The 23,632-nt window shown below is 63.1% G+C and overlaps 1 protein-coding gene across 2 annotated transcripts in view; it reads right to left on the bottom strand.

The window, feature by feature from the left end:
• Positions 1 to 13,542: 13,542 nt before the first annotated feature.
• Positions 13,543 to 23,632, bottom strand: part of MGAT5B (alpha-1,6-mannosylglycoprotein 6-beta-N-acetylglucosaminyltransferase B) — a 51,379-nt gene continuing 41,289 nt past the window's right edge. For both annotated transcript variants that reach the window (XM_037158046.2, XM_053659019.1), the window contains 6 exons: positions 21,949 to 22,104; positions 20,773 to 20,919; positions 20,534 to 20,650; positions 16,430 to 16,504; positions 15,359 to 15,615; positions 13,543 to 14,946 (listed from right to left, as the gene is read on the bottom strand). In XM_037158046.2, coding sequence (XP_037013941.2) covers positions 14,748 to 14,946; positions 15,359 to 15,615; positions 16,430 to 16,504; positions 20,534 to 20,650; positions 20,773 to 20,919; positions 21,949 to 22,104 — 951 coding nt within the window. In that variant the 3' untranslated portion in view covers positions 13,543 to 14,747. The remainder of the gene's footprint in view (positions 14,947 to 15,358; positions 15,616 to 16,429; positions 16,505 to 20,533; positions 20,651 to 20,772; positions 20,920 to 21,948; positions 22,105 to 23,632) is intronic.

Raw genomic sequence — 23,632 nt, 5'->3', positions numbered from 1 at the left:
TCCGGGTGTTGGGTGTTCTTCCTCCTGCTCACTGGCCTGCCTTCCTTGGTGAAGCGTCCACCTGTTTTGCCCAGGTCCAATCGCCCAATTATTTCCGTTTTTGAGGTATGAGTTCTTTATATATCTTCCGGACACAAGCCCCGTTTCTGCCCTTCGCAAACCCTTCCTCCCAGCCTGTACCGCGACTTCTCAGTGGGCCTGGGAGTTTGGTGCTGGCCCTTCGCTGCCCCTCTCTGCCCCCAAGCTCGAAAGCTGTGGCTGTTATTATTTTCGTCCTACTGAATACCTCTCGGCTGTGACACAGTGACCCCCGTTTCACGCAGCGTCCACTCCAGACAGCTTCTCCTGACCCCCGCTCTGTAACAAGGATATCATTTCACCCACCGCTTCCGGCTCTTCTGACCACCTGCCCCATTTTAATCTTTATGTTGTCAAAGTCCTCAACACCTGTAATCTTTCTACAAACTATGACCACATCCAGGCTGCTTTTTCCATAGTTGGGCTTCAATCACGTCTCCATCACGCTATAAACTCTATGGGTACCCCTGCCCCGGAAACCTCAGGGGCTCTCAAAACTGGACATTTCTTGATGCTCACAACATGCCAGGCAGAGAGCTTCACGCACATTATCTCACTTATTTCCGGTAATTATTATCCCCTCCACCGTGCAGCTTAAAACTGAGACGTGGAAAAACTAAGTACCTTGCTTCGCTTCCTGTGCCTGGGAAGAGGTGGAGCAGAACTCCGACCCTGTTTGACCTGAAGGTCCAGGTGTCAATGGCCGAGTGGCCCCAAAGGACCATCATTCACGGGGCAACACAGCCCCAGCCTCCAGAAATCAGCCAGGTCCACGCCAAGCAGCAGGAGAGCTGGGCCCACACCTGGGACCCTGTGTCCTCAACACCCACCCACATCTGGGTTCCAGGAAAATTTCAAACACCAGGCTTCCTCCAGGGCCCTTGGTGCCCTCTGAGAGGGGCCCCTGGAGTCCCCTGACCAACCCTGGGGCAGCCCCTCACAGACCTCAGGGACGCCCGCCTGGGACCCCGTCCCTGACTACAGCTGGAGGGGGAAGGGGATGTGCTCTCTCTGATATCGGGGAGACCCTAGCCCAAGGCTGAGCTGCTCCCACCGTGGCCCACCTGGTCTTCAGGTAACATCCCTGATTGGCTTCAGAGAAGAGCGTTAGAGACCTGTGCATCCTGCGTGTCAGGGTCATCATCTCCAAGGACCCTTGGGGGACGACCATCCCCTCCCCTCCGGGGAAGCTGAGGCTCAGGGGTGAAGACATTTGTCCCAGCCCAGAGTCTGGACTTTACCCCAGGTCTGAAAGGTGCTCACGGCAGCGTCCTCCACGCAGTGACAGGGCCCCACCTCTGCCACAGCCACAGCTGGGCGTGGCCCTGAGGGGCAGCCAGGCCTCGAAGCCTGAGCAGGCCAAGGCCCCTGGGTTGTGACCCTCAGGAATCGTGGAGGGTGAACCATGGGTACCCCACTCCCTGTCAGAAACAACCGCATTGCTGGCAGATAACACCGTGGGCATGTGCCCCCCCACCTGGCCCGGTGGACCCCGTGCCGCTGCCTCCGCCAGGAGTGCAGCCCTTGGCTTCGAGGCAGGCTGGGCTCGATTCAGCAACCGGTCACATCGGCAGAGCTGGAGGTGGAAAACACCCAGGGAAGGGGGAGAAGGCAGGAGAGGAGTTGGAAGTAATGTTTAGTTTTTAAACTAAGGGGAATTGTCCCCCAAACAGGGAGCCGGAGAGAGGACTTTCAAAGAGGGTACAGCTCAGTGCGCCCCACCTTCCCAGCAGAGGTGTGAGCCACGCAGCCCAAAGCGGGGTCCCTGTTCAGAGAAAACGCAGCAGAGCTGAGGACGGGGCTGGGGGTGCAGCCCGATTCTGGGTGAAGCGGGGCTGGCACAGAGCCCCTGGGCCGGGTGGGTGGGAGCCAAAAGGAGGTCCTGCCCTGTGCCAGACGCCTGCTCGCTGAACTCATGAAATTCCCCCGCCCCTGCCCCCGCCCCCCAGGCCAGGTTGAGGTCTTGCAGTCTGCGCCTCACAGCCGAGGAGGGGAGCCTCGCGGTGGGAAATCTCCATTCTCCCCACCAAAGGTGCTGCTGGCCTGGTGAGGGCCCCGCCCCGAGGACCCTCGCCTGGGAAGAAGGAAAGGCAAGGGAGGGAGTAGGTCTGCTGGCCGCTGGGGTCCCCCCGCCCCGTGTCCCCCTGTGTCCTGCTCCGCCCCCGCAACCCGCTGCTCCATCCCGCATGCACAGAACAGGAGGGACCTTTTCCTCTCAGCTAATCAAACCCCCTGGCCAGAGAATGCAAGTCATTTCCCTTGCAGATGAGGCCTGAAACCTCATCAACTCAGCAGTCGGCCGCAGCCCGCTGCTCTGCTGTTTGCCCGGCCCAGGGCAGCTATTTGGCACATTTCAATTAGCTCACTGAGTCCCTGGTAAACAGAAAGCCAGCAGCGGCCCCTCCTACCCCACCTCACTGAGGCCCAGGGGACGGGGTCCCGAGCCCAGAGGTAATGAGCAGGTTTTTAAGGCCCCGAGGCCAGCCCAGCTGCTCAGGTCAGGCCGTGCTGGCACCAGCCTCTCAGAAGTCAGTGGATGGGGCCTTGGAGGTGAAGGTGGGAGGTGGAGGGGGAGGTCCTGGGGACACACACACCAGATCTCTGGGAAGACCCCCGTGGGACCCTGGTGGGGACACGTCAGCTTGCAGCGCTCAACCCTGAACAAACCAAGAGATGAAGAAGGACCTCTGGGTGCCTCCACGGGTCCCCACCTGCGGGGCTGCCGTGAGGAGCCAGTGAGGGGCCTGGGTGCGCTGGTGTCAGCCACGACATGTGTTAAAGTTCCGCCAGCGCCGCCCCTGCACCAGCGTCCTGCCCCTGTGGACGGCTGTCCTGTTGTAGAGTCAAAGCTGGGTGAGTTCTTAACCTTCTCTGGGCCTCCCTGTCCTCTTCCCCAAACGCTGTCCCGATTTTGTGGGTCGGATAGTAGGTGACAGAGCTCAAGTACACGTGGAGGCCACCGACACTGGAGTCAGAGCCCCGGGTCCAAGTCCTGGGCCACTGCCCGCAGCCGTGCGACTTCAGCACACTATCCCCCACCTCGGGGCCTCCTGTCCGACCTCCGTGCCAGGAGGCAAGAACCATCACTGGATGGCACTGGGCATCACTGGATATCACTGGGCCCTCCGTCCACAAGGACCCCAAGGCGTCGCCAGAGGAAGCTTTTCCGAAAGGCACGATCATGGCTGGATCAAATATAAAATGAGATGTGTCAGAGATTTTTGTGAATTCACTAATTCTTCAGGGAACCAGCAAGCCATCACCGCCGGCTCAAAGGAGAGTTCGCAGAAGAACGCGCGCAGGCAGCCAGAAGGGCGGCCCCCACCTGCGCGCGCGCGCGCGGAACCCGCCCACCCACGCACTCCCCCAGCCCCGCCCCCTGCACCGGGGCGGACAAGACCTATGAGCATCCTTATCAGTTTTGTGGGGCTCGAGAAGTGAAATAGCTCCAAGACAACGAAAATCGGCCGTAACCCGGGAGGCGCCGGGAGAGAGGTTCTGCGGGGCTTTGTGGCTGCCTCGAGGGCTTCTTCAGCACCGAGCTCCTTCGCACAGCGCCTGGCGCACAGTAAGGGCCGTACGAGTCTTTGTAAAAAAGTAATGATGTGGAAGTAAATGAAGACCGACCACGTGAGATCAGGCAAAGCCGATTCGAGCTCGCTGTAGCCCCCACTTTCCCATTGGCCAACTCACAGGCCGGGGTGGGGACATCTTACCGTGGACCCTGGACAGACTTGGGGGGGCCCCAACGGGAGGCTGGTGGCCCCGGGGAGCTGGCGGCCGGCTGACCGGAAGCAGATATCCTGTGTAATGGATTAGGGGTACGTGAGCGGCTTCCTCTGGTTGATCCTAAGTTGGAAGTAGGGGCGAGAGGTTGGGGAGCGGGAGGGTACCGGTTAAGTCCCGGCTGCCGGGCTGACTGTCACAGGGGTGGTCGTTTGGCCCCAGGACTGTCTGCTACAGATGGCGGTCCGACTTTCTGTACCATGACTGACAGCTGTCTGGCTGCATCGGCGTGGGGTCCTGCTGGCGGCCACCAGAGGTCTGCTTCCATGCACAGTCTGGCCGTGGCCCATTTGTATGTCCTGTCTTTCAATTACCGCAGCGCCTGACACGCTGGAACCTTCCATCAGTGGTCATTGCACCAACTGATAGTCATGGGTGACACCCAGTGAGCACTTCTGACCAGATGGAGCAGAATCAGGAACTTACCACGCTGGGAGCTCAGCACGTGAGGGGAGGCTGACCAGCCAGGCCAGGGACAAGGACAGGAACCAGGGGGCTCAGCGCCAGACCTGACTAAACCCGCTTCTGTCCCATGTCACTCTTGGAGACAGGGCCCTGGGGACCGGGCGCATCCTGTTGATCTAATTTGGGTCACATGCCACCAAGAAGACCCAGCGAGAAAGAAAGGTGAGCTCCCAAGAAAAACTGGGGTGCTGTTACCACAAAAACAAAGTTAGATACTGAGTCACCAGGAAGATACCAGCGTCCGCTCGACAGCCACAGAGGCCAGAGAAATGTCCACATGTGCAGCTGGGGACACTGAGACACACAGAAGGTGGGTCATCTGGGGTGCAGCTGGGACCCAAACTCAGGGCCTGCTCTCCATGAAGCTCAAGTTCTCCCTGCAACCCCGTGACCCTTTGCCTCGGTGCGCGGTGAACCTGGGGTCCCATCACACTCGGGCACGGCTGAAATGCCACCGCTGCCCCACACAGCCCATGGAGGCGCTGTGCTCTGAGCTCAGGTCTCTCTCTGCTGCCTCCTGGGACCCTTTGCTTCCCCACCTCCCAGTCCTGGCTGAGCTGGGACACTGGGGCCACAGTTAGCCCCTGTCCTACAGCGGTGGAACGGGAGAGGCACCGCTGTGCCGCCCCCAAGGACCGTGAGCTCCCTGAGGTCGGGGCTGGGTCACACTCATCTCCTCAGCATCTGGCATAGCGCCTGGCACAGGGGGGTGCAGCACAGTCCCCCCAAGTGAACGAGGAAACTCCAAGTCTTGGGCTGGTACAGGAGGCTCCCTGAGCGTGGGAAGCTCAGAGCCCGGCTGGGTTGGGGGCCAGGGCCTTGGCCTTGGCCTTTCCATTCACCACACTTTCTGAGACTCCATGTTATGCACCTTCCCGCTGCCGGCCCCACCCCCGCTGCTTCGAGAGGCTCCCGTGAGGCCCCTTTCAAATTCCCATTAATTCCTATTGAATAATTAAAGCCAGGAAATTAATACTTTCAACCTAAACCCAAGCTGCAATGTGTGTGTTTTTCATCATTGTAATTCCACCGGAGCATTAGACATTCCAGCGCGCCCTTCTCCGGGGACAGAGGGGACAGAGGGGACGGAGGGCTGGAAACCCAGTGCTTGTCGAGGCCTGCGCACTCTGACAGTGCTTTTCAATTAATGAGTGGGGGGCAAATGGGTGGGTAAGTGGGTGATGGATGAGGGCCTGGTGGGTGGGCAGAGAGATGGAAACAAGGACCCGAAGGATCAAGCCAGCCTTCTTGGAATCTTCCAAAATTCGGGTTCACTCCTACTGTTTTCTGGGCTAGAACGAACTTTGTTTCTTTCAGTAACATGAAATGGAAATCGCTAAACACCAAGAGGCCAAGCTCCTGGCTGGGAAGGCTCGCCCTCCCTCCATGCCCCGTCCAGCGCCGGGCCACTCGCGTCCAGCGGCGGCAGCCCTGTTTCCAGCCTCCCCCGGAGGCAGGACTCTTAACACAGCGGAGCCTGGTTGCTTGCACCTGGAGCTCGCCTGCCAGCGAGGGAGGGGCAGGGAGGTCCTGTCTGCGGGGGGGCCCCTCGAGCAGGAAGACAGCCTTTGACTCCCTTTCACTCCATCTCCTGCCCCTGGCAGGGGCGGGGGTCCTCGGTGGCAGCCCAGTGCAGCTCTCGTTAGCCTGATTCGGGGTACATAATGCCTCCTGATGTTAGAGGACCATAAAGAGCAACCAAGCAGGCGACCGCAGATGGCCTGTGTTCTCGCGGCTGATCTCCGGGGGAGGGCTGGCACCCTGGCGGGTCCTGCTGGTTCCACCAGCAGAAGGGGAAGGACACGGTCCCCCAGAGTCAGCAGTGACTTGGAGCCTCACATTGGGGCAGTCCCAGTGGGGTCTCAGCAGGGAAGGAATGAGGCTGATGCTGCCAGGGAAGCAGACACAGGACCCAGAAGGAGGGAGACGGAGTCGGAGGCGGGCCCCAGGGAAGCTACCCCCAGGCCCCCTTGGGTGGGGAGGCTGGGGAGCTGGGAGGTGTGGAGAGAAGGGCTCTCCAGGCTTCACCTGCTTTGTCCACGTCTGGGGTGCCCCACCTCCACAGAAGGCGGGGGTCAACCACTGCACCTTGGACATCTAGCCCAGGGCTCTGTAGAGAGTATGGAGTCTGATCACTACTCCCCACCCCGTCTCCCTCTGCCCACACTAGCCTCTTCCCTCCCTGTAGCACCTGCCCCAGGGCCATTGCACAGGCTCTTCTCTTGGCCTGGGTCGCTCTTCCTTGTGGCTCACTTCCTCCAGCTTCCTGCCTAGACATCATCTCCATGAGAGTCTATCTGTACACTGGCAACCACCGTCCCACCGCCCACACCCCCTCTCCTCCTAGCTATAATTTTCTCCATAGCAGATATTAAATATTTATTGTCTGTCTCCCATCGGTTGCTACACGAGCTTGATGAGAACTTATTTGGTGTACAACTGGATCTCGGCTGTGCTTGGCACATCGTAGGTTCTCAGTAAACACTCGCTGAATGGATGGGTGGATGGATGGATGGATGGATAGACGGATGGTGGATGGATGAATGTGTGGGTGAATGAATGGATGGGTGGATGGATAGCTGCTTCGGGCTAGGGAAAGAGCACAGGGTGTAGGGTTTAAGAAGCCATAAACTTCCCTTGGATGTGGCTGGCACACAGGGGCCAGCTGGTCTGAGCTTGTACCAGGGGCTGTGTGCTGCCCCCTCACTGTGGGTGGCCACCTGGTTCCCTCCCTGCTGGTGGCGGCAGCTGCAGCCGCCCTCTCGGACCTGGAGACCCACCTCGATCTTCGGGTACCCAGTCCCCAGGGCCCTGCCCACACTTTCCGCTGCACCCTCGCCCACGGCGAGGCCCCTCACTCCTGCCCAGGCCTGTGGGCCGAGGGGGAGGCAGAGGGCGGTGCCCAGCCGCCACGGTGGGCGGCAGCTTTCTGCTCCGAGTTTGGAAGGTGCCACTTTTAATTACGTTAGAGTGCGATGTGCCCTGAGGCTTTTTGTGGTAAATGGCTCTCAATAAACATGGTTTATTCATTAATTATTATTAATTATTTCCTTGAGCAGTGGCTGGGGAGGCAGGGCCCCACGCAGCCCCCAGTGGATCATTGGCTGTCAAACTCGGGATGAGCGAGGCTCTGAGGGCCTGGGGGTGGGGAAGAGGGCAGAGGGGCGGGCTGGGGCCACACTGTCAAAAAGCCCCTTCACGGGGGCGAGATGTCACCTGCACAGAGCCCCCCCATGGGGTGGGGCGGCAGGACTTTTCCTTTGGCAGAGGGGGAAAGAGAATTGCCAGCACCGAGCCGCACAAGGTGCCTCACACGTGGAATCAACCTGGTCTCCGGAAAACAAGACTCAGAGAAGGCAACCAAAGCCCTGATTTGTCACATGTGCCAATTTGAGGCTCAGACTCCGCTGCCAACACCGATTTCAAGGTGCCCCCAGTGAACCCCTGGCTGGTAAAAGCTCCCGGAAACCTCACCACCATGGCCTGACTGAGGTGGGCAACCCGGACCCCTGCATCAGGCGGGGCCTCGTATTGGCCGGGGCCTGGGGGAAGCGCAGGGTGAAGACACCCTCGCAGCTCAGAGATGCGGAGGCTGCTCTGCTTTAGCGGAAGAGCAGGAGGAGGGGCTGCTGGCCGGGCGGTTTCCAGAACTGACGAAGAGCCCGTGTCAGCAGGCTCGGGAAGCCCAGGGCATCCCGGCAGGCCCAGGCCCTGGACACTGGTGCCCAGCACACGGGGAACGAGGTGGACACTGTGCCTCTGCGCCTGGCCCTGCACCACGCCCTTGTGCTGTGTGTTTGTCGAGTGACTGAGTGATGGGAGGGAACAGGATGGGAAGTGAGGATGCCTAGATGCAGCTTCAGACAGGGCTGGGAATCTATCTCTGCCCACCTCTCCTCCCCACCTTCTGAGGACCCCAGAATGGAGCCGGCCCAGGGGAGGGGCTCTGAGGGATCGAGGCAGGTCTAGGACGAGGGTACAGGGCATCGGCCGTGTCAGGTGCCAGCCCCCAGCACTCCAAACCCTAAATGACCAATGCCAGCCCTGGGCCCCCCCCACTGGAGAACGCCCCCCCAAAGGCTCTTGAAGGAAGAGCTGGAAAAATGCCCGCTGCTCTGCTGGCCTCACACACAGTGTGGGGGAGTCAGTGGCTGTTTCCCCAGAATCCCAGGTCTCTGGAGCCCAATATGCAAACACTTGCAGCAGTCGGGGCTGGGCTATTTTTAGCCGAGTCAGAGGGAGGCCCCGAAGGCTGAATCCAGGAGGTGCACAGAGGCGGCCTTAAGGAACTGTCCGCCCCCTTCTGCGAGTGCCTGCCTGCGGCTCCCGGGTACCCGGAGGGTCGGGTGTTTACAGGGGGAGGGTGGGGGCAGTGTTCTTCCTCCTTTGGGGGTGTACTGAGCAAGCTCCAATTTTCCCATTTTCTTGAGAAAGGACGGACTGAGCTGCCCGGTCCAGGGGCCACGGGGCTCAGGAGCCTGTGGCCACGCAGCTCACCCTTCTGGGTCAGTATCTTTGAAGATAGTGGACATCCAACCCTTCTTTATTCATTCCTGCAGATCCTATAACAAATTTTCACACATGGGACAGTTTAAAATTACAGAAATTCTCTCAAGTCTGGAGGCCAGACGTCTGAGATTGGGGTGGGGGTGGAGCAGGGCCTTGCTCCCTGGTCTGGGGAGGGTCCCTCCTGGGGCTGCCGGTGTCCACACACACCCCTCCGGTCTCCGCTCTGCCCCACACAGCCCTCTCTGGGGTGTGCGTCTGTGTCCAAATTCCCCTCCTCTTGTGACACCAGCCGTTGCATTTGGGGCCCACCCATACCCCGCGTGACCTCATCTTGACTAGTTACGTCTGCCACGGCCCTTTCCACATAAGATCATGTTCACGGGCAGGTACCGGGGTTGGGACCTCCTCATGTCTTCTCAGGGACACAATTCAACCCATAACACCTTCCAGCTCGTTCGTCCCAAGGAGAACCCTGCCACTAGAGCTGTGGCTGGGGGAAGGCAGTGTGGGGGTCAGAATATCTGGTGTCCTGTCTGGGCAGTGGCGGGCTGAGAGCCACTCTCCCTGGAGCCTCACTGTCCTGACCTGCCAGGAAGGAGTGAGGAACTTCTCACACCTGGAGGTACTTGGAGACACGGGGAGGCACCTGGAGGTACTTGGAGGCACCTGGAGGTACTTGGGACACGGGAGGCACCCGGAGGCACCTGGAGGTACTTGGGACACGGAGAGACACGGGGCGGCACCTGGAGGCGCCTGGAGGTACTTGGAGACACGGGGAGACACGGGGAGACACGGGGCGGCACCTGGAGGCGCCTGGAGGTACTTGGGACACGGGGAGACACGGGGCGGCACCTGGAGGTACTTGGGACACGGGGAGACACGGGGAGGCGCCTGGAGGTACTTGGGACACGGGGAGACACGGGGAGACACGGGGAGGCGCCTGGAGGTACTTGGGACACGGGGGGACACGGGGAGACACGGGGCGGCGCCTGGAGGTACTTGGAGACACGGGAGACACGGGCGAGAGGGGGGAGGCGCCTGGAGGCACCTGGAGGTACTTGGGACACGGGGAGACACGGGGCGGCGCCTGGAGGTACTTGGAGACACGGGGAGACACGGGGAGGCACCTGGAGGTACTTGGAGACACGGGGAGACACGGGGAGGCGCCTGGAGGTACTTGGGACACGGGGAGACACGGGGAGGCACCTGGAGGTACTTGGGACACGGGGAGGCACCTGGAGGTACTTGGGACACGGGGAGACACGGGGCGGCGCCTGGAGGTACTTGGGACACGGGGCGGGAGGCGCCTGGAGGTACTTGGGACACGGGGAGACACGGGGAGGAGGCGCCTGGAGGTACTTGGAGACACGGGGAGACACGGGGAGGCGCCGGGAGGTACTTGGGACACGGGGAGACACGGGGAGGCGCCTGGAGGTACTTGGGACACGGGGAGGCACCTGGAGGTACTTGGGACACGGGGAGACACGGGGCGGCGCCTGGAGGTACTTGGGACACGGGGAGACACGGGGAGGCGCCTGGAGGTACTTAGGACACGGGGAGACACGGGGAGACACGGGGAGGCGCCTGGAGGTACTTGGGACACGGGGGGACACGGGGAGACACGGGGTGGCGCCTGGAGGTACTTGGAGACACGGGAGACACGGGGAGGCGCCTGGGGGCACCTGGAGACACGGGGAGACACGGGGAGGCGCCTGGAGGCACCTGGAGGTACTTGGGACACGGGGAGACACGGGGAGGCGCCTGGAGGTACTTGGAGACACGGGGAGACACGGGGAGGCGCCTGGAGGTACTTGGGACACGGGGAGACACGGGGAGGCGCCTGGAGGCACCTGGAGGTACTTGGGACACGGGGAGACATGGGGAGGCGCCTGGAGGTACTTGGGACACGGGGAGACACGGGGCGGCGCCTGGAGGTACTTGGAGACACGGGGAGACACGGGGAGGCGCCTGGAGGTACTTGGGACACGGGGAGACACGGGGCGGCACCTGGAGGTACTTGGAGACACGGGGAGACACGGGGAGGCGCCTGGAGGTACTTGGGACACGGGGAGACACGGGGAGGCGCCTGGAGGTACTTGGAGACACGGGGAGACACGGGGAGGCGCCTGGAGGTACTTGGGACACGGGGAGGCACCTGGAGGTACTTGGGACACGGGGAGACACGGGGAGGCGCCTGGAGGTACTTGGGACACGGGGAGACACGGGGCGGCGCCTGGAGGTACTTGGAGACACGGGGAGACACGGGGAGGCGCCTGGAGGTACTTGGAGACACGGGGAGACACGGGGCGGCACCTGGAGGTACTTGGGACACGGGGGAGACACGGGGCGGCGCCTGGAGGTACTTGGAGACACGGGGAGACACGGGGAGGGTTGGGGGAGGGAGGGAGGGGGAGGTGCCTGGAGGTACTTGGAGACACGGGGAGACACGGGGAGGCGCCTGGAGGTACTTGGAGACACGGGGAGACACGGGGAGGCACCTGGAGGCACCTGGAGGTACTTGGGACACGGGGAGACACGGGGCGGCGCCTGGAGGTACTTGGAGACACGGGGAGACACGGGGAGGCGCCTGGGGGCACCTGGAGACACGGGGAGGCGCCTGGAGGCACCTGGAGGTACTTGGAGACACGGGGAGACACGGGGAGGCAGCCCTAGGTCCTGGCCTATGGCTCCCAGTTACTCAGCACTCACATTTCACACCCCATACCCCGAGAGGTATCTGCTGGACTTTGACCCGTCCTCCACCCTGATGTGTTCTGGGGTGACCTTTCTTTTGCACAGTAGGAACAAAGTACAAAATAAGGTGGGGTCTCACGGCAACAGGTTGGGGTTCCGAGGGGCCTTTTGTGAATGATATATGCACTCCTGTGTTTATTGCAGCACTGTTTTCTTTTTAAAAAAGATCTGATTGATTTATTTTTAGAGAGAAGGGAGGGCGAGAGGAAAACATCAGTGTGTGGCTGCCTCTCAAGTGCCCCCCACTGGGCACCAGGCTGCATCCCAGGCATGTGCCCCGACTGGGATTCCAACCCACGACCCTGGAATCCACCTAGCCACAGCAGCCAGGGCTTGAGGGGCCTTGGAAGTCAACCAAGGGGAGGGGGCAGCTGAGGTCCCAGGATGTAGGGAGGGCGAAGCTGCCAGGCCTGGTCCTAGCCCAGAGGGAGTCCCCCACACAGAAGAGCCAGAGTTGGGCAGGCTCCCGGCAGCCCCAGGCCCAGAGGAGACCGCCCCTCTCCTGCCCATGAACTCCAGCAGAGGTGTGTTCTTTGCCCCAGGCCCAGGGTAATTAGCAGCTGAAACCTCTTAGCCTTGGGCTGCCTAGGGAGTGGGAGGGGTAAACTCCCACCAGGCCCCTGCAGGGGTCCTCAGCTCGACCCCACCCCAACGAGAGCAGAGCTGGGGACAAAGAGCAAGCCCAGTGTCACAGGCTAGATGCTCCCCAAGACTCAGATGCAGCGCTTCCTGCTTCCTCCGGTCCAGACCCTGTCCAGGCACGTGGGAGGAACTGGTCTGGGGGCAGCCTGGGGGCGGGGCAGCCTGGGGGCGGGCGGCTAAGGCTCCCCAGGCCTTTCCAAAGGCTGGCGGCGGAGGGGGGTACTTCATCAGACCTGTTTGCTCACCTGTAAGTGATGCCCTTGGTTTCGGGGTGGGGGGCGCTGAAGTGGGGTGGCTAGCTTTGGTTTAGGGAGGGGGGAGGGTCCTCCCACTGCCACCTGGCCTTGTGTCTGGTTGGCAGGACTGCCTTCTCTCTCTGGCGACCAGCCTGCCCCTCCACCCGCTCCACCCCCTCCCTCATTAAGAGTTTAAGACAGGATTCAAAATTAGGCTCCTCCACAAAGAACTCTTAAAACTCAAAAAGAACAACCCAATTTACAAATGGACAAAGACCCGCACAGACATCTCCCAAAGAAGATAGGCAGATAGCGTTCCCACATCCTACGCCATCGGGCAATTACGCATTGAGAATCATCTAAAGCCGGTTGAGACGCCTCCCGGTACCCGAGGTCTAGCCTGGGGACCCTGGGCCTGGAGCGGCAGCGCCCTTGTTAGACCCGACCCAGGCCCTGCCCCAGCCCTGCTGAATTACAACCTGGGGGCTGGGGGTAGGTCCAGCCACCTGCGCTCACCGAGCTCAGAATCAGGTGACCCATGCAGGCCAGTCTGGGACCCACTGGCCTGGGTGACTGTATAGCCAAGCCTGCCTCAGTGCTTACCAGCTGTGTGACTGTGGGCCTGTTGCTTAGCCTCTCTGTGCCTCCGTGTTCTGTCAACAGGGGATATGGCAGCACCCACCCAATAGGACAGCTGAGCACATAAAATGACACGTTCCCAGCCCGGGGCCCGGAGCCCAGTGGATGTCCAGTGAATGTCAGGTAGACCTCCCCCAAGGGCATGTGGGTTCTGACCCCCCCCTGCCAGGGCCAGAGAGGCCAGCCTGCAGTGAACCAGACCCAGGACCGCTGGTGGCCAAGCAGGGGCCCTGCAGCCACAGCCCAGGGTAGCAAGGGGGGCAGTGGGTCTCCAGGCCCTGCAGGGCCCTCCTTGGGGCAGAGCCCCGGTCTGGGCGCTCACACCCCCTCGCTCCTGCGGCCCTGGGCGCTCACACCCCCTTGCTCCTGCAGCCCTGGGTGCTCCAGGGAGGAAAAGATGAGAAATAGAGCAGCTCCTTCTCTGCACCGCACATCCCAATAAAATATTTATTATTTCAAGAAATAAATCTTTAAAAAAGAGAAAAGAGTCTCTATTGCTTTCCCCCGAAGGTCAGGTTCTTGGTGACGACTGTGTCCCTGTGGCCGCAGGGCCAGCCCAGGCCGGGAGAGTGCTCTCCCGTGGCAGGCACCCTGCCTTCAGCCCGGAGTGGGCTGCCCGCCTGGACTCGCAGGGCCCAGGGCGGCCCCCTGGAGAGGGGGTGGGACTGTGGAGCAGGACGGGGCGGCTCAGGCAGGCAGGGCTCCAGGCGCGGGGGCAGGCATGCGCACACAGGTGGACAGGTGGACACGTGGATCCGGAGGCTGGAGGGACATGGATGAAGCACAGACAGGGTGGGGGCGACACGGGGGCCAGTGGACCTGGGCGGCCAGACACTAGGCCAGGGGTGCCATGGGGCGGACGCTCCGCCCCAAGCGTTTGCCTACAACAGATGCTGGGAAGGGATCTGAGAGCCTTGTTCTCAGAGGCTGGGGGTGGGGTGGGGCAGGGAAACTGAGGTTTTGGGAACAAATCCGAGGTCTGGAATCGCAGTCCTGCTGGGATGGGGTTCAGGAGGCGTCCAAGGTGAAGAGTTGGAACAAGGAGAAGAGGGAAACAGTCCAGCTCCAGGTGGAGGGGCCCCTGCAGCTCCAACTGCGGCCCCCAGCACGGCAGGGAGGGGCCCAGCTGAGAGGGGCATGAACCGGGCCCGCAGCCTGGCCTTCCTCCAGTCTCCTGCCGCTTCTGGCCACACCCCAAACAACTCCCGAGGATCAAGGCTGACCCCTCAGTCCCTGGACCCTTCAGGGGGACATCGGGCAGGCATCGCACCTGCTCCATCTCACGCAGCAAGAGGCCCCATCCTGGGCCCCAGATGGGCTCCCCGCCTGAGCCAGACGCGGCCTTGCACAGAGCTAGGGGCCTCGGGTCACCTGCACCTGGGCCATGGGGACCCTCCGATACCCCACAGCTGCTCGGCCCCGTCTGCCTGGAGCCCCCAGGATGAGAAGGAAGAGCCTGCACCAGCCGGGACGAGCTGCCTCCCCTCTCAACCGTGCCCACTCTGCCCACTTCCCAGCCGAGAGAGGAAACTCCAGCCTGAGGTGTTGGTGTTGAACTGGGCGGGGGGAGGGGGGGCGGCTGGAGCTTGGAATCTGCTGGTGCTTTCTCCGGCAGCAGGGAGGGCCGGCAGGGCGCCCTCACAGGCAGTCCTGGCACAGAGCCACCTGGCCCTTGCGGAAGTCTCGGCAAGGACAGAGGCGGCGGTACTTGGTGCTGGAGCCGGCGCAGCTGAAGAGCAGGGGCTCCTTCTGCAGGAAGCACTCCCGGCCGGGAGGGGCGAGCGCCGGGTACAGGTGGTTCATCCCCGACTCGGTGCTGTCACAGGGCACCTGCAGCCTGGGCGGCACCGCGGGCGGCCACCCCTCAGCCAGGGGCAGGGCACAGGCTGCCCCAGCACAACTCCCGCCCCCCACCAGCCAGCAGCCCCTTCTCCCACCTGCTGAGAGAGGGGGATGAGGAGAATGGGGGGTGTGGCTGGGGCTGACCCATCAGGAAAAACCTTGGGAAGGCGGTGAGGGAAGCATGGAGGTGGGCAGGGACACGGGGCGCTTCCCTGGGTGGTTTGGGGCTGAGGCCAGGAGTGGCACGGCCGGGACTTGCACACCTGCCCAGAAGGTCCCTTCTCATCCTTCCTGACTCAGAAGAAAGCCCCCTCTCATTCCCCACTGCTGGCAGGGCTGGGGGCCCAGTGACTGGGGGGCGGGGGGAGAAGGCCAGTGGAGGGAGGGGCCGGGCAGGGCTCACTCACTTCCGGAAGGCGTCCTGGCTGTTGAGGAAGGGGAAGAAGGAGGGCTCGCAGACCAGCCCGCGGTCCAGGCAGGCGTCCGTGCAGGCCCTCCCCGCAGCGGCCAGCCAGGCCCGGAGTGAGCGTGCCGGGGGCCAGGCCCCGGGGGCCAGGCTGGAGTTCTGGGCCCACTCGAGGTGGGTGGCATTGGGGGCCAGGACCAAGGGGCTCTGCGGGACTTGGACCCCCGGTGGGGCAGGGCCCGGGGCTGTACAGAAGTCCTGCCAGGAAGAAGCAGCGTGAGAAGGGCCAGGGACAGGGAGACGGCCCAGGGCTTCCCCAGGGCTGGCTGATTACAGTCGGGGTGCCATTCCGGCACCCAGGGTGGACGGGGCTGGCCCGAGAGGCCCTCCCAGCAGGGGCCACATCCAGGGGCCGGTGAGGCCGGCCGCTGCCTTTCAGTGAGCTTGTAATGACGTCTGGCCGAGCCCCAGGCTCCAGCCCTGGCCCGACCCCACCCAGCCCCCCTGCTGAGGGCCTCAGCATCTTCTGCGAAGTGACGGGGCCACTGACAAAGTGTGGCCAAAGGCCACAGACCACCGGTCTCAGCATCTAGCAGTTATAAGCCACCTGGCCAGGCCCCGCGGCTGGCTCCAATCCCCTGGGGTGGCAGGCCCTCTGCTTTCAAGGCAGCGGCCCTTTCCCAGGTTTTCAGGACAATGGTTTCCATCCCCCACGCCAGTCCCACCCACTCAACCAGGGGAGGTGTGTGTGGGGGGTCTTCCATACTTACAGTCACTTAATCAGTTGCAAACCTTTAAACACCCCCCCTAAACACGAACAGACCTTGTGTCTCTGTGCTGTGGGGTGGGGGCGCGACAGCTGGGGACCCGGGGCACCGCAGGCCAGGCCTCTGCCGGAGCAGCACTTACCCCTGAGCCCCCCCCCCATCTAACCCCACCCACTGCGGTTGGAAGGAAGAAAACGGAAGGACTGGAGATGGGGCGGGGCCCTGGACAGGGGTGGGCGGGGTTTGGGGCTGGGTTTGGGAGTGGGGCCCCCACTCCTGGGGTGGGGAGAAGAAGACCCGCGCACCTGGTGCTGGATGTAGGCATGGACCCGCTCCAGCATCCCCTCACAGGTGTACTCGTAGGGCAGGTAGGGGTCCACCTGTGGGAGGGGTGGGCAGACGCATGGGGCAGGGGCAGAGAGGCCGGCAGCCAGGTCACCCTGCTTAGCATTGGGATGGAGATCTGACTGCTCTTGGCCCCCGAAGCAGGGGCCAAGCACCCCATCGGCTGGCCCCTCTGCCCAGAGGCGCCCCCACTCCCCCACTGCCCCATGCCAGTCCCAGCCTCCCCGAGCTCCGCCCCACGCAGTGAGTTCAGCCCTCCACCCAGTCCTGGGCTCCGATGCAGCCAATGCAGCTGGATCTGCCTTCCCCCTCAGGGGACACCACCTCCAGGAAGCAGCCCCCGAGCCGCCCCCACCAGTCAGGGGCTGGCTTTCCTTTCTGATGCCACAGACTTTCCCTGGCGCCTGTGTCTCGGTTCCTTCAGGTCTCTAAGGCTGCGAGCCCCTTGAGAGCCAGGACTGTCTGGCACAGCGCCTGGTATACAGCAGGCGCTCAGGCCCCAGCTCTGCCTGCGTCCTGCCCAAGACCTGGAACATGCAGAGGAGCCCGGGGCACCTCCCCGAGTTGGAGCGAGATGGCTTTTGCGAAGCCTCCTGCCCAGACCAGGCAGGCACAGAGGAGACACCCCCAAACGGAGCCACACACTGTCCGAATGTCTGAGTTTGAAAGCAGCCCGCGCTGGGGGCAGGTGAAGGGAGTAGCTGGGGTCGGAGGACCAAGGGGACTAGAGGGGGAGGTGATGGGGAGGCACCCCACCTTCTCTGCACGTCCCCCCTGAGCAGCCCCTCCCTGCCCACGCCGCCCCTCGCCGGCCGGCACACAGCCACCTCGGAGGAGGCAGTCAGCCAGGCGAGGACACAGGGTGTCCCGTCCTGAGCTCCAGGGAGGGTCTGTTTTAGCCTTTGACCCCCCTGACTCCCAACACGTGTGTTGGCACCACTGCCGGCCCAGCCCACCTTGACCTGGCCGTGTTCCTGCCAGCCTCTCCCCAAATCCGCCGGGTTTAGCCCCGGGAGTTCGACCTCACAGTTCTGCCCCAGTGAGTCCGCTCCTCTTCCTCCTCGGGTGCTGTCACATGATCTCACCTCCAAGGGCTGGTGGCCTGTCCTGGGCCCTCGGGCCTCCGGGGCTTTGCCAACATTCATGCAGAGGAGGGTCCCGGCGAACCAGGAGCTGCCACTGCCCTTGACGCTGACCCTGGCCACCAGGCTGATTCTCGGGACAGGTCCCAGACACCCGACCTTGTCCCCAGTTCTGACTTCACCTGCACCTGGGGCGGTTCCGCACTCCCAGACGACCCCCAGGTCCCAAACCCAGTCAGTGCTGTCACAGCCGGTTAGCGGGGCAGCCCCCGGCCCTAAGCTCAGCACAGCCCGGTTCCAACCTGCCCGCCGAGGGCCCCACGGAGGCCCGGCCGTTCCAGCCTCTGGGGGGCGCCTCTGAGGCGCCAGGCTTCCAGCCCTGGTCATAACCCCCCCGGAGAAGAGATCCGTCCTCCAAGGGCCACTCTGCCCACGCCACAGCAAGTCCGTGTCACACGGTGACTCACAGGCCCCCGTGTGAGGGGCTCTCTTAGCCAGCCGTGTCCCATCTGCCATGAGTCCCCCGTCAGAGGCGGCTGCCTGTCTAGAAATTACCCCCATTAGGTCTAATTACAAGGGTACACAGTGACGGGTCTCAACAGAATGGTAGGTGCTGGTCCTGCCTCGGATCGCCAGCTGCGTAATGAGAGGCAGCCAGGGCGGGGGGTGCATGGCCTTCTCCCCTCTCACCTTGAATGGCCTCACTCTGGACAGACAGGTACCCACCGGCGAAGCCACCGAGGCCGAGAGGTGGTGGAGAGCGCACCCACCCGGACTGGGGGACAGCGGGCTGGGTGCCCTGGGTCTCTCTCACCTGCCCTCCTCACCTGCCACCCCCTCCTTGCTGCTCTCCGCCCCCAGGACTTGCAGAACAAGCTGCGTCCTCCAAGGTGGCCCCCCTTCACTCTCTCAGCTGCTGCCAGCTGCCCCTAAATCCGTTCTCCGATGTGGGATTCCTGGAATCACCCAGGGTCCGAGTTAAAATGCATACTGCAAGGCCACCCCGGGGTGGGCCCGGGAAGCTACGTGGCAAGCACCTTCCCAGTAAACACGCTACCCCAGAGTCAGGCCAGGCCTGAGTCCTGAGGGCGGGCCAAGACTGCCCGGTCCCCTCCCACCCCTGCCCCTGCCCTGGGGACAGGAGACTTGGAGGGCTGCTTTTGAAAAGAGAGGAGAGAGGGCATGGCAGGAGAGTGTGGGGTGGGTGTCCCCCTTCCCACAGCCCCCACCCCACACCATCTGCCTCGTGGGGGGCCATCTGGACTCCGGATGCAGTGTGCTGGGCCCACAGCCAGGGCGGGCTGGTCAGTCTCCCACCGTGACCACCTCCTCCTCCTGCACCGATGCCCCTGGGGAGCCCCCACCTGTGGGCAGGTGCTGGTGCAGAAAGCCAGTGGCACCCCCAGATGCTGCCCCCACCCAGCTGCAGTTGAAGGTTTGGGGGTGCATTTCGGGTTTCCTGACTCTCGGGCAGGATGGTTGAAAACACGATGGACCCCACCTGTCAGGGGATGTCGTCAGCATGTGCCCGCAGGTGGCCTGCTCCATGACACGCCCTGTCCTGCTCTGTCACTCCAGGGCCTGCCTTGCAGCTCACCTTGTGTTGAAGTCATGCTTTGGGGTCCCCTCTGGAGCCCAACCTAAGACACCCCCTGACCCAGAGGGACTAAGAGCAGAGGTCTGCCAAAGCAAAGGCCCAAGAGGGGAGCGGAGGGCTCTCCCCTCCACTGACGGAGGGCCCAGGCTCCGGCCACTTCGCAGGTCAGCCTGGCTACGTCTGTCCCAGTGGAAGGTGGGCTGTGACCTGTGACACAGCAGCGTCCTTCCTGGTGCTTTCGCTACAGAAACGCTCACCCCAAGATGTAAGGCGGGAAGGACGAGGGTGGGAAGGATGAAGGCGGGCATGGGGCAGGTCAGGAATTAGCGGGGAACACGGGCTGAGGGCATGGCCTACGGCTGGGTCTCCCGAGTGGGAGTGGTGATACACACAGTACAGGTGTCGAGAAAGTGCAGCCCTGTGTCAGGGGCAGGACAACTGGGTGGGGCCTGGGCCCCAGCACAGCTCTTCCCACCCCAGTGGGGATCCAGCCCTGTGGCCTCTGTCCCGGAGCCCGGGCCAGCAGCCAGGCCAGCCTGCTGTGAGTCCCCCGGGCAGGACTCTCCCTTGCAGAAGGAACCTATGCGGTCACTGGCTTCTGAAGGCCCTTGTCCCAGCCAGTCCAGTCTCTCCAGTTCTGCTGCAGACTCAGAGGTTCACCCCCAGCATCGCCCCCACCCAGGGCAGGGGAGGGGATGCGGCAGGGTGGTTATTTCACCCAACCTGGTGTCTGAGCTACAGCAAGAAGCAGGTCGAGAGGGATCCTGGTGGGCAGAGGGGGAGACCCCGCCCACACGCGTGCAGGCACACACACCGACGCACACCAACACACACCTGCTGGAGGAAGCCCGGGATGCTCTACCCCCTGCTACCCGGAGGGAGGCTCCTGGGAGACCTCATTTCAGCCCCACCCCGGACCTGAGAGGCCTGGACGGGCACGTGAACAAGGTGCCGGGCGGTCTAGAGCCCACTGTTGTTGGAGAGGGGCCGCGGGGAGTCCAGGTTCGCACGGACGAACGGCGGAGTCCCAGCTGTGAACGTCCTCGCAGCACCTGCCCTGTTTCCCAGGGCTCCCGGCTGTGCCTGAAGGTGCTCAGCAAGTGACTCTGGCCCTGGGGCGGATGTGAGGGTGTACAGGCTGCTAGCTGAGCACAAGGGCACCCCCACCATAAGCACCCGTGTGCACACACATACACGCACACATGTGTACACAGACACACACATGCATGCACACACACACACACACACACACTGGTGAGGGGGGATCCACCGTCAGATCAGCCCACCCAGGCCTGTGCATCTGAGTTCCCCAGGGTGGGGCACCTTTTCTCCCTGTACTGGAGACCCACAGCACGGCCGGCGACCCGACTGGCCCTGAGGCGCACCTGGCTTCTCATGATGGCCTTGATGGCCGCCTCGAACTCCTCCGAGTTGTTGTAGTCCACCGTCCACACGTGGGGCTTGCCGATGAAGCGCTCCGCGTAGGGGTGCTGGGAGAACACCTGCCGGCGGACGCACGGGCTGGGCGGGGCTCGGGGAGGCGCCCAGCTCTCGTGTCCCCTCTGTGCCCACCCTCTCTTCCAGGAACCGCGGGCCCCCACCTCCGCCCACCCCGCTCGCTCACCTCCCTGGAGGTGGGCTTGCCGCGGAAGAACTCGTGGTTGAGCGAGCTATGGGGCGGGCTGAAGCGGGACTGCAGGAAGACGCAGCCGTTGGCGATGGCCTCCAGCGGCGCGGGGCCCTCATAGGGGAAGCCGAAGCCGATGAAGAGCTGAGGAGAACGGGGGCACGTCAGCCGGGGCAGGGGCAGGCCGGCAGCTCGCAGCAGCCCCGGGGAGCTGGGGCAGGGTCGGGTGGGGACAGTCCTTCACGGGGGCGGGGATGGGGCAGGGGGGCCGGAAGGACAGCCCGACTGGCTGGTCCTCGTAGCAGATGCTCCCCTCAAGAGGCCAAGGGCCCCACGGGTGAAAAACAAGGGGGTCGGATCAGGGAGGGCCGGCGGCCTCCTCTGCCCTAAGGGGCTCAGGTTCCAGAGCGGAGGGGGAAGAGCAGGGTCTGAGGCTTGGAAGGTGGGGGAGGACCCACCCCTGCAGCTGAACCCCCGGCCCTGCCTCATTCATTCATCCCACATTCGTGAGCTCAGCGCCCCACTTGGCGCCCCCGGAAGGGGCTCAGTACAGGGCCCCGGAGCCACCAGGGCTGCCACAAAGGGCTGCCCCAGGGCTCGCAGCACACATGTGCCCTTCCCCACCCCCACCCTACGCAGGCCCACACACGAAACGTCCACAATGCCAGGGGATGAAGCTGTGATGAGATCCGCAGAGGACCCGGCAGCCGGTTCGGGACGCTCCAGCCTCGGCCGGCACTTCAGGGCCCACCTGCAGGCTCCTGCCCCGCGCCAGTCGCTGCTCCAGCAGTGGATACGGCGCAGTGGGTCAGACCTCAGGGCCTGAAGTTCTCCAGCCAGGAGCCCCCACCCCCCCATCCCCTGCTCTCCTGCCTGTGCCCAGAACCAGGCCTGCTCAGGGTCCCCTGGGCTGGGTGGTACCAATGGGGGGCAGGTGGGCGGCCCAAGTCCTCCTCCCCATCACTGAGCCTGTCACTGTGCGGCCTCTCCTGCCTGGCGGGTGCCCCCAGCTCTGCCCAGCCCCCAGGGGGCCCAGATATGAAGCCCAGGACAGCAGAGGGAGCTGGGGACTGTCCACACGTGGACAGAGCCATGAGTGGAGACGGCAGGCATATGGGGCAACCTGCTCGGAGTCCACGCCGCGCTGGGTGAGCGGGTGAGGGGCAGGCTCACCTTGGCCTTGCGCAGCAGCTGTTGGAACTCAGGCTGCGGCAGGAGGCCGTGGTTCTTCACAAAGGCGGGGACCTCGGGGGGCCGCTGGCTCTCGTAGAACACGGTGCCGTGGACCTCCATGTACCTGCTCAGGATGCCCAGGACCTTCTCCTTGCCCTGCAGGAGGAGGGGAGATGGAGCCTCACCCCCGCCATGGACGGCAGAGCCCGTGGGGGCCTTCCAGACCACCCTGTCTGGAAGGTGGAAGAGGTGCAGCCGGTCCTAGGTCGGCCACTAGCCCGCCGTGTGACCCAGGGGAGAAGCCCCTCTCCTCTCTGCCCCTGTGAGTTGCGGAGGCAGGCCCAGCCCAGAGGCTGCAGGGCTATTTTTAGCTGTGGAACTGCTTTCTTTCCCAAGGGACCTGTGGGGACCAGCATTTAAATGCATTGGCCTCCGCTGAACCCCCAACAGCCTCCAGGGACCTCTGAGGAGGTGTGGAACTCTCTGGGGCCCAGATACCCCATCCGTCCAGTCCGTTCCTCCTCCACCCATCCCTTCACCCTTCCCTCTGTCCATCCACACGTCTGTGGATCTGCCCTCCACCTGCTCGCCCCTGCCCCCTCCCTCCCTCCACCTCCCCTCCCTCCCAGCAGCAGGTGACTGAGCACCGCCTGTGCACTGACACTGGGCTCAGTGCCGGGAGCACAGCGGGGATGGGACAGAGCACCCGACCCAGAACACCCGGGAGCGGAAACCCTCAGACTAGCAAAGGCTCGGCCTCTCCAGACCCGAGAGCCCAGAATCTGGAAACAGACCTGCCAGCAGGGGGAGGGGAGAGAGGGAGGCAGAGCACAGGTAAAGAGATGACGGCTCAGTGTCCGAGTCCCCCGCCGACCGTGCGCCCAGGGCCCTGGGCTGGGAGCCATGGTCAGTGGAGGACCCCAACAGAGAGAGGCAGGAGCCTGCTGTTGGGGTCTAGTTCTGGGCTGGGGGAGGGGAGAGGTTGAGGCTCGAAGAGCAGAGGGAGGCAGAAGCTGAGAGCACCTTTGGGTCGTGGAGAAGGGTGGGACCAGAGAAAAGGAACCCATGATCCCCCCCAGTCTGCTGGCCAGCCGGCAGGAGGTCAGACAGCAAGGAGCATCTGCCCAGGTTTGGTCAGTAAACCACAGCTCTTGAGGAATGTTTTCAATGGACATCAAACTAATTAATAATTCATATCACGAAACTAAAAAACGATACATTTTTTACCAGGAGCCCCCACACTGCTGAATGCGGATCGGCCCAGCCTCTGCAAACAGCCAGGAGAGGTGGGGCCATGGGGACGCGTCGGTGAGGGTCCTGAGACTCTGACAAGAGTGACAGTTCCGAGGTCAAGGTCCGGAGAAGGAAAGGAGGTTGTTGAGGCCAGTGTGGGAGTCAGCATGCCCCCGGGGGCACCTGCTAATTCCAGGGGCAGCCCCTGTACGAGGGAGCAGAGCTTCCGGTTGCCTTGCAGAGCTTGGGGGCAGGAGGCAGAGTTCAAGGCCTGACAAAGAGCGGGAACCCCACACTCCGTGGGAGCTCTGAGGAATCGCACCTGGAGGAAGGGGGGAGCAGGGCGGGGTGGCCCCTGCAGGGGCTGAATCTATTAGAAATCATTTCAACCACTGCCATCGACTGGGGTCACCTGGGACAGTGAGGCCACGAGCCAAGAGTAAATGTGACC

The sequence above is a fragment of the Artibeus jamaicensis genome, unplaced genomic scaffold (assembly GCF_021234435.1).
Source record: "Artibeus jamaicensis isolate MK-2021 breed Jamaican fruit bat unplaced genomic scaffold, CSHL_Jam_final contig_2259, whole genome shotgun sequence".
Classification (NCBI taxonomy): Eukaryota; Metazoa; Chordata; class Mammalia; order Chiroptera; family Phyllostomidae; genus Artibeus; species Artibeus jamaicensis.
This window is presented reverse-complemented; position numbering and strand designations above follow the sequence as displayed.